At 41.3% G+C, this 10,361-nt stretch overlaps 1 protein-coding gene across 1 annotated transcript in view; it reads right to left on the bottom strand.

The window, feature by feature from the left end:
* Positions 1 to 814: 814 nt before the first annotated feature.
* fasn (fatty acid synthase) overlaps positions 815 to 10,361 on the bottom strand; it is a 36,978-nt gene continuing 27,431 nt past the window's right edge. Inside the window, exons 29-41 of the mRNA XM_034130716.1 lie at positions 9,972 to 10,091; positions 9,697 to 9,819; positions 9,269 to 9,492; positions 8,875 to 9,076; positions 7,949 to 8,100; positions 7,554 to 7,645; positions 7,070 to 7,464; positions 6,238 to 6,429; positions 5,914 to 6,132; positions 5,043 to 5,254; positions 4,810 to 4,908; positions 4,396 to 4,647; positions 815 to 3,579 (exon numbers count right to left, since the gene is read on the bottom strand). Of these exons, the coding sequence (XP_033986607.1) occupies positions 3,439 to 3,579; positions 4,396 to 4,647; positions 4,810 to 4,908; positions 5,043 to 5,254; positions 5,914 to 6,132; positions 6,238 to 6,429; positions 7,070 to 7,464; positions 7,554 to 7,645; positions 7,949 to 8,100; positions 8,875 to 9,076; positions 9,269 to 9,492; positions 9,697 to 9,819; positions 9,972 to 10,091 (2,423 nt within the window). The 3' untranslated portion in view covers positions 815 to 3,438. The remainder of the gene's footprint in view (positions 3,580 to 4,395; positions 4,648 to 4,809; positions 4,909 to 5,042; positions 5,255 to 5,913; positions 6,133 to 6,237; positions 6,430 to 7,069; positions 7,465 to 7,553; positions 7,646 to 7,948; positions 8,101 to 8,874; positions 9,077 to 9,268; positions 9,493 to 9,696; positions 9,820 to 9,971; positions 10,092 to 10,361) is intronic.

Below are 10,361 nucleotides of genomic sequence, written 5' to 3'. Positions count from 1 at the left end.
CTAACAAAGGACTATTGTTTCCTTTTATTTTAATGCAGTCCCACTCAAAATGTGCATGTCACCTTTAAACGCCTCCACCTGATCTAACTGAGTCTGAAATAAATGACATTTGTTCCAAAAACTAAACTTGATAGGCTAAAACAATAGTTCAACACCATGGTTTATCCACGCCCGGTGTAATACCATGTTAGGCCTTACTGTCTGGGGAACATTGTCTCTTAAGGTGTATATAATATTTTTGATTTCATTCATGAAATGTAGTGACCTTTCTGTTAACTGCAACCTGTGACATACTTTGTGTTACAATATATTCTGATAATGTAGATTCCACTCTAATCACTGCATGGCGCAGTTGCTCTGTCTACAGATTTAGTTTTAGATATTGCAATAAATGTGTTCATATTTATTTTATTTCATCTTAAGCTTCTTGATGAAAAACATAGAAAACCCACATGACTGTAAGGATTGTGGATCAGTAGCCTCATCTGGGACTCTAATACTAAACATTTAATAATCATAATAATAAAAAAAGAACTTAAAAAACATGGGTTCTGGACACTAAATCGACCTATGTACATTCAAACATAGAACATGTGACTTCATTCTACCATAGTGTAAATTGGAAAAGCTGATTAATACCACATTTCTTCAATCTAAATGTGACCTGCACACACACATATGTCATTTGCTTTGCTTTACTAAGCTGTTTTCACAGTATACATTAACAGTAAGCCCTGTAGAATGCCCACACATTCACATATTCTTTATCTCCCTTTACATGTTGAATTTTTGGAAAAACACAAAATAGTCATACACTTATTAGCGAGATGCCTTTATTAGTCATAACAAAAAAAATACTGGAAATATTACAATAATATAAGAGATGAGCATACACTGTCTCTTCCTTCTCCTCTTCACAGCAATCACTCCCCACGTCTGCCTCCAGTCAGCAGACTCTTCATAGACCAGGTGGAGGTCTCAGAGGTCGCGCTGACTGCTGCGGGGGGGGTCATGAAATTAAGTGAGGGTCATGGGAGTCAGAGACAGCTCTGGGAGGATAAGGCCTTCCAGCAAAGACCCCAGGAAAGAGGAGATCCCCCTACTAGATCAGTTGTGTCCTAATACAACAGCGGCCTTAGTAGTCATTCACAACCTAACAGCTGACTTAAGGAAAGATACAGCATTTAGTGACACATTAAGGTACCTATTCACTATCCAAATACTGTAACAGTCACTAGTTTTGGCCCTCAGTAACACCTTGTGTTCACACAGAAGTCAATCAGTAACACGTTTGTAAGCTGGGAAAAATGTGCCTGGACAGACCCTTTCACCTTATCAGATATTATTATTTCCTTGTTTGCTGATCAGTGTGTCTATTTCATAAACACTGCCTTATGAATCAAGGTAAGCCCCGTCACGAGTTATCCATCTTGTAATGCAGCATCTTCATTTCTACACATTGTTTTTAGTACTGCAGGATACAAATAATAACAGTTTGTTACAAAAATTAGTACCTATTTTTCATTAGTACCAGGGCATAATAGTATTTAAGGGAAATTGATAAAAACAAATGAAAACAATCCCTTGAAAATAGACTGAATTTGAACGTGTTTTTTCAGCATGTCATGTCAGAACCATCTGTTTTACAAATCAGAATGGTTTATCAATATATTTTTTAAGTATTTAATGACACTGTTAGCAACTGTATGCACTACATTAATACACATATTTAGTTTTAGGATGCTTTCCATCATTTGTTTGTAACCGTTAACAACCTGCTTTGCATAAAGGCAACACATTATGAAACCAACAGCAACACTTTTAAAGTGATATGATTGCTACCTCTGACACAGGTAAACACATTTATTTTGGACAAAATAAAATATAATAAATACAAAATAAAACAAAAAAAGACTCCAAATGTCCATATAACCAATACTATCAGGTCATCTTTTGCCAGTCCAGAAGTATTTCGTTTCCCATGGCAGTGTAACAGGGTCGTGTGTTCATACTGTTACTGAGCCAGCCTCTCATGCTATGCTAGGCTACATTCTTTTGTATAGTTGTTGTGATGTTAGAAGCACAGGTGTAACATGGTGTGTAAGACAATCTATTACCATTTAGACATGTTAATAATACATTATTGAATGATATTTACTGGCATAGCTCCCTTATTTATTTCAATATATAATCAATAATGCCAAAAACGAATTCATCCAGCAATGAAGTGTACTGGTCATTCAAATACATGCAAATGATTTACTGATACGTTTGTAACAGTCATTTGGGGGTCAATGTTATCTGGTCATAACAGGAGGATACTAGGATTAAGAAAGAAAGTCTTATAACCTGCTGAGCTACAACCAAAATACTTCTTGGCAGCCTTTAAACACATGTCTCTTTTGAACACACCATGTCCACACTGCGCTCTCCAGAGCCAGATGTTCTGAGTAACACGTTGATATGTGCATGATATTCATTGTAGCCTTGAACCTAACACTTGGTTTGATATAGATTCAATGTCTGGTCACTGAAAAACAAAGTAACACAGGGATTGACCAATGAGCTCTTTACACATGCTTCTATTACTGTCAAACTCAGAAGCTAATAGCCGTCCAATTCTCTGTATGGGAGACATTTAGAGGAAAATAAAAGAGTTCCTGAGATGCCAAATTATTTGTAAGTCCCTGGGAGACTGGTTCTATCTGAGCAGATGCTGTAGGAGCTGGTCTACTCACAGTTAAGATATCATTTGCCAATTTCCTCCATAAAAACGGTAAGAAATGGGACACTTAAGTATTTATGTCTGCCTGCTTTGCTGTTAGCTACAGATACACATACCTTTTTAAACTGCTCTCAGTTTGTCTTCCATTGAAGCCTGATAGTTTTGAGTATTGCTTGGTCATTTTATAAATAGATGGAAGGAGCCTGTACAAACATGTTATGTAATGAATGATTTCGTGTTGTGGAATTCATACTGCATATTCTTCCCTAAATAGAAAAAAAATCCTAATTTTCTTGGATTCTGCTTTGAAAAAAGCCTGTGTCAGTAGTTAGAACAGTCGTTTTTTAATAACTTCCTAACTAATTAGTTATTGGCCACTGTATAGCTGGCTCATGATAAGAAATTAAAATTGGGATTCCTGCTACAATCCAAAAAAAGTGTAAATGAAATACAGTAACATAGGGAGACCTATCTTAGAATAGCTAAGGTATTAACTGACGGCACCATTTTACACGCCCGACAGGAAGATAAGAGCTCTGATAGGTAAGAGAGTGAGTCCATTGCCTGAATTGAGCAATGAGATTTGAGAAGGTGCATTAGGGAATGTAGGGCAAAATGGCACAGGACTGAAACATGCTGTGTGTTATTCTAACGAGGTTAAAGGTCCACATCCTGAACTAACTGGAGTCAGACATGTTGGGAATGTTGTGGTGTTAGTATGCAGGTGGAGGTGTGGCTGGGGCGTCAGACAGGGAGCTGTGGATGATGGAGCTGATGGACTCCACCCCCTCCCCCTGCAGGAAGGAGCGGTGGTCTCCCTTGATGATGTGGACTGACAGCTTCCCATCACATACCTGCGCGCGCGCACACACACACACACACACACACACACACACACACACACACACACACACACACACACACACACACACACACACACACACACACACACACACACACACACACACACACACACACACACACACACACACACACACACACACACACACACACACACACACACACACACACACACACACACACACACACACACACACACACACACACACACACACACACACACACACACACACACACACACACACACACACACACACACACACACACACACACACACACACACACACACACACACACACACACACACACACACACACACACACACACACACACACACACACACACACACACACACACACACACACACACACACACACACACACACACACACACACACACACACACACACACACACACACACACACACACACACACACACACACACACAAATCAGTATCTGAGCAGAGAGATATACAAAGACTTTCTGAGGGAGGGCCTCGTCAACTAGCTATAAAGCTAAAGTGAAACATGAACATTCATTATTAATTTAAAAAATAGTATTCAGAGAAGAATAAAAAAAGGAAATAATGAAAATTTGAAATATGCGTTATATTTAAATAATTTAAAAACAATGGCATTTCTGGTAAAAAAATAACAGTAAGAAGACAATTATTAAATAATCATAATAATAATACAAATATTAATAATAGTAGAATAAGTAAAAGAAGAAAAAAAGGAAACGAGTAAAAATAAAAAAGGAAAGAAAATAGAAAAATGTCATTAAAAGAATAAATGATTATGGACATTACCTCTCTGAGCTTGTAGTCAGACCCCAGGTTCTGTTCGTACTCGCTGCTGGTTTTGGCTCGCAGTAACGTCACGTTGCCATGGAACTTTGTTGTGGGCACATAGCCGTCAGCAGCCTTCAGCTTGTAGTAGAAGGTGGTGGCTGCGAAGTGCAGCAGCTCCCGGCTGATGTTCTTGTGGGCGGAGGTGATCAGGTCCACCGCCGTGCTGACCCGGGCCTCCAGGTCCGCCAGCGGGAGGAGGACCTCCAGGAGCTGCAGTGCAGAGGGACAGCCACGGTTATTTATAGAGCACATTTCAGCTATTCAAAGTGCTTTAAAAAACAACATAAAAAGGATTAAGGAAATACTTAAAAAGAAACACATTATTAGTTACATTCAAATACATTTTGTGTGCAAATGTCCGGGGCTGTGTACCTTGTTGTATGCGATGCCGGTGAACTGCTGGATGAAGGCACACAGGGCTTCAGTTTCAGCCTCAGACTCTTTGCCTGGGGTCAGCTTGGCCCTGTAACTCTGGAAACCAAACACTTAGTTAACATGACATAACCAACATACAATTATTTTAAACTTTAAGGTTTCCCCAAATGTGTAAATTGCTGTGTACTAAAATATCGTCAGATTATTTCATGTTGGCTCTTTTCTCTCACCTGGGTGTAAGCTGCCACATAAGAGTGTGATCCATCGAACAGGAAGAGGTACTCCACAGGCAGGTTCAGGGTCTGAAGCTGGGAGCACATTTCAAACGCCACACAGGCCCCAAAAGAGTATCCAGCAATCCGATAGGGCCCGTCCGGCTGCACCTGTCTGATGCAGTCCACATAGAACGCTGCCAGAGACTTGATGCTGTCCAGAGGAGCGGCTGGGGGGGGGGGGGGGGGAGAGAAACAAGTATGAGCTTGGTTTGATATTGCATAATCGGTTTAGGGAAAAACACCTTATAAATATGGGATTTTAGGGTGGTTAGCAGAGGTTCTCAGGTCTAAAATGAAATTGACAATAACAATATATAGAACGTTTTTATCTGTATCTGGCTCTGAAAATAGCTTGAGGCAGCAGTTGCTAAGCCAATATGGAAAAGATTGGATATACTATATATCTGGGAACTTCTAAACCAGTTACTCTAAGAGCATTTCATTGAAACCATTATTTTCCCTTTGTCCTATATCTGTATTATTATATCTAACCAATTTGAAACCAATGTTTAAATTGATTAAATTCATGTTTAAGGGCTATTATAGTTAGGGTTAGATTAGTTTTAGGGTACTTGGTTAGTGATTTTTAGCTTGTGAATGTTTCTGTATAATACATTAACTCTTTAATTCTAACAAGTGACATGTAATGTAACTCTTTAATTCTAGGTGTGTTAGTATATTATAAATACTTTCTCTTTAGTGTCTGGGCCCCTATTCTAAAGCTTGGATAGCTTGTTGGGATGTCCCATTCTACATATCTCCATCATGTCTTGTATTTTGAAGCTTTTTGTGAATAAGATGAATAGAATTGGTTAAAAAAGAATACCTTTAGTGCACTGCAGGCCGTAGCAGGGAATGCTGAGCTTGGAGGTGAGAGTCTTGAAGGCGTGGATGGAGCCCTCGATAGGATGGACCAGGAACAGGGCCCTCTCCTGGCTCTGAACCTTGTTGAGGGGGGTCACCGTGGGGCCGTCGGGGTTCACCAACAGCTGGGTCAGATCAGACTCCAACAGAGCGTGAACACTTTCCCTCTTAGCTGCAGAGTCTGGAGATTAGGAAGTAGCAAAGACAGAACATTTATCAATAACAAAGAACTGGATTTAGACTGATCTCTCAGTGATATTTATTCATGATCCGCTCTTACTATTACCATTTGTTCCGCTTGGCTTGCTGCTGGCCAGCTCTCGCAGCTTGTTGATGGTGATCTGGCGGATTTCCCTCATCGCCATGACGATGTCGTAGTCCCGCTCCAGAGTCTGGCGAACTTCAACACCCATCAAAGAGTCCAGGCCCAAGTCAGCCAGAGAGGCATCAGGGTTCAGGCTGCTCACATCCCGCACACCTGAGGGGGGGGGGGGGGGGAGACAGTTAGGATCCTGCTTACTATGACTAAAAAGAATTAGGAAGTAGTTACAACAACACAAAAGGGTAATGATTGCTTTTGGACCGATTTTTGGTTAAATGCCTTTAATAGAAAAAATGTTTTATGTTGGGTACTTTAACTCCTGTTAGCAGAACATTTTTGCTACACAATTCTACTTTAAGAAAAAAATGATTATAGGTTTATGGCAAATTGTATTTTGATCTGTATATACAAGTAATTTCTTTTCATTACATATAATTATTTCAACCCCTGTACATGACTTTGTGAAATCCTACCCTTGAGACTTAAAACGTATATTAATATTTTTAAAGGCATTTCGCAACATATTTATTATATACAGTATTTATATTTGAGATATTTTTTTTTTATAAGCTATGCTTTTTGGCCTCAGGCTTCTACTAACTTTGTTTTGTTGTATCTTGTCAGTATATGTAAAAATATATAGTAAAAAAAAGACAGCTGAATGTCTTATCAGCCATTGTTTTTCCATCTCAGAGCACGGTTATAATCAAGTTTCAGATTTGTTAAACTTGTTGATTTAACACAATTAACTCAACCTAACAAGGAAAATGATTTAGTCATATAGCGTGTCCCTTACCCAGGATGTGTCCGACAGCATCCACTAGGTCTCTCTTGCTTCCCGCCTCGCTCTTCACCACCGTCCTCTCCGCCAGCACGAAGCTGGACATCACCGGGCGCTGCTGGCACAGGAAGCGGTCCAGCACCTCCAGACAGGAAGTGATGCGCTGTGGGAGCGTGCCACCGATCACTGCGTCGTTGCCCCCCATGGTCTCCAGCACCACGCCCACATCGCCGATGGCTCCCCACTGAACCGCCAGTCCAGGTAAGCCATCGTGTCTGCGCTTCTCACACACACGCTCCATGGCCGAGTTGGCGTAACCGTAGTTACTCTGGCCAGCGTTGCCACGGCCGCAGCTGACGGAGGAGAAGGCCACGAAATGCTGCAGGTCTGGACAAGACTTTCTCGTCACTCTGGAGAGGAAATAAAGTGCATTAAGATCCAGAGAGAAGCAAAGGAAAGGTCTCTGATATTAGAAGAAGGATGGTTGAGTGTGTCTTACTTGTCCAGGTTTACGGTTCCATCATATTTAGGTTTGTTAACATCGAGGAAAAGCTCAGGAGTCAGATTCTCCAACATGCCATCTTTCAACACCTGGTAATGACATAACAAACATGCAAAATAAGTTGAGATGAGATGTGAATTTAAATGTCGAAGTATTTTTAGATCAATAACACCAGAAAGGTTGGTTTTAACTGCGCGTTTGGATTAGACAGCAGTGCTAGCGTGAAATAAACACAGTTAAGAACTTCTGCCATAGTACCATAACATACTAAGGAATAATTATGTTCAAAATATTGATGTAAAGAGCAAATACTGGTGCGTCCATAAGCAGAATGTTCAGCATTAACAACAAACAAAAACACTTATAATGCCACTGATGGTCTAGTGTGTTACCATGGCGAGGTGGAAGACCCCCCCCAGAGGGCCCAGTGAGCCGGCCTCAGCGATGAGTCGCTCTGTTCCCTGCAGTGTGCTGACGTCATTGGTCGACACCAGCACCTCCACACCCTGTGACTTCCATTCACGAACTCGCTTCGCCTGGTAACCTAGCAACAATTACAAAGTGGAACTGTGAAAAAACGAGTTACAGCGATAGCACCTAGAGGAATTAGCGCATAGCACTGGTAGGCAATAGTAACCATGTAATCACACTGAATACAGCACTAGCAAGGCAGCTGTAGGCAATGGCAAGCTATAGTGGCTCAGTCTGTAGGGACCGAAGGGGCGCCGGTTCACGTCCCAATCGGACTAACCAAAAAAAAGGAAGATTTGAGTCTCTGGATTTTACTACACATTTTTCTGGCAACATTAGCTAGCTAAACTTGTCTGTTACCAACTTTAATAACAATACTGACAAAAGCAGTGTTTCTCTGTAATTGTATACCCGAAAAGTGGATGGGGACACCCAGGAGGAAAAAGTACATACATTTCAAATTTACATCAAATATTCCAGTGTTTTCCCTACTGTATATTCATCCGTGGCAGACCACCGTGAACTGCAGTGGAGCAGTGAGCTTGACTGGCTAAGGTTAGTTTAACTGAACAAGTGAAGTTAAAATAACCTTTCTGGTAGCCTTCAGGTTATAAGTGCGCTAACCTGCTGAATGATTTGATGTTTTTTGGAGGAAATATGTGACGCGATAAATGTGTACACCCTAATAAATACCACAGAATATTACACGATGGTAAGGCAGCTAATCTAGTATTCAGTTGTCTACCAACCATTTTTAAATAGCATTATCCTTTGCGCTGCCTGTGTTTTGCCCACAGCTACATTTCATCACCCCTGACGTCAGCTCAGTTACTCCTACAGTGCTTACCGTTCCTGATGCCTGATCTGGAGGTCAGCACCAGTTTGTGGGCTCCTCTCTCAGTGAGCCATTGAGCCAGCTCCAGACCGAAGCCCCCCAGTCCTCCAGTGATGATGTAGGAATGGGAGGGGGGGCAGAAGGTGCGACAGATAGCTGGGAAAGACACACGGGAAGCAGTTTGGACTGCTGAACCCTTCTCCTCATGACACACCTGTGTAAAGAGAACACCCAGTAAGAGGAAGTAAACTAGTGTGATGTCGTTTTGTTTTAATTTAAAGACAGAGCCATAAAACAATTATTAACAACTGCAAAACATATATGCCATATATCTTTCAGTTCTTTTTTCTAATTTCAATCATGAAAGCTTGGTATGTTTGGAACAAGTGCTAGATGAGACACTGACCTGCAGGAGGACTTTGCCGATGTGTTTGCCCTGAGCCATGTATCTGAACGCCTCCTCCACTTGGTCCCTCTCAAACACTGTGGTCTTCAGAGGCTGAACTACACCTCCCATAATGCCTTCCTTCAGCAGCTTGGACACATCCTCCCACTCATGGTTGCCTTCTTCAAAGAGGGCGTCCAACAGGATGCCGTGGAAGGCCACGTTCTTCAGGAACAGAGCCATGCCTGGAGAGATTACAGCAACATGAGCCAAGCATGCAAAACATCTACCAGGCCTTGGACCATTTTTAAAAGAGTGGTTGTGGTTTCAAAATGTACTTTGAGCTTTTTATTCTGTGCACAATGGCACAGGCACAATTGCAGTGTTAGTATCAACTCTATAAATAATGTTACAATATGCTTAAGTGTGTGAGCCTGAGGTGAACTGACCCAGTGGGTTGTTGTTTGACAGATCGTATTTGCCGATCTCCAGGAAGCGTCCGTGTCTGGCGAGACATCGAATACTGGCCTGCAGCTTCTCCTCTGCCAGAGAGTTCAGCACCAGATCCGCACCTGAAACACACACATCCAACATGTTTCAAAACCAAAGAAGAAGCATCACAAACACATCCCGGTTGGGGACTGCACTAGATTTTTTAAATCCTAAATAGAGATAATGATCAAATTGTGTCCCAGCAGGGGTTACTACAGAAAGTGTGTCTGACCTTTGCCCTGTGTGTGCAGCAGGATGTGCTGTTCAAAGGAAGTGTCTCTGGAGTTAGCGAAGGACTCTGCTGAGAGCTGAGGGAACCTCTGCTGCAGGTAGGACCGCTTCTCCGCTGAGCCTGCACACCACACACACACACACACACACATTAGAGGGTTCATTCAGTTTCTCACCAAGTTTCAATGATGAGATGATTCATGATACTTATAATTCAGGATTACTGCAGTTTTATTTAAGACTTTTTTAAAACCACATCAAATTAAATAACAAATACCCATTTGTATTTTGCAGTCACACTTGCAGAAGCATGAGGGAAACATGTAATATTTTTAAAAGATAATTCTAAAAGTTTTTAGGCCTATGTGTTACAGTACTAAGACTTTTTAAG

This window comes from Trematomus bernacchii, unplaced genomic scaffold (genome assembly GCF_902827165.1).
Source record: "Trematomus bernacchii unplaced genomic scaffold, fTreBer1.1, whole genome shotgun sequence".
NCBI classification, from domain to species: domain Eukaryota; kingdom Metazoa; phylum Chordata; class Actinopteri; order Perciformes; family Nototheniidae; genus Trematomus; species Trematomus bernacchii.
This window is presented reverse-complemented; position numbering and strand designations above follow the sequence as displayed.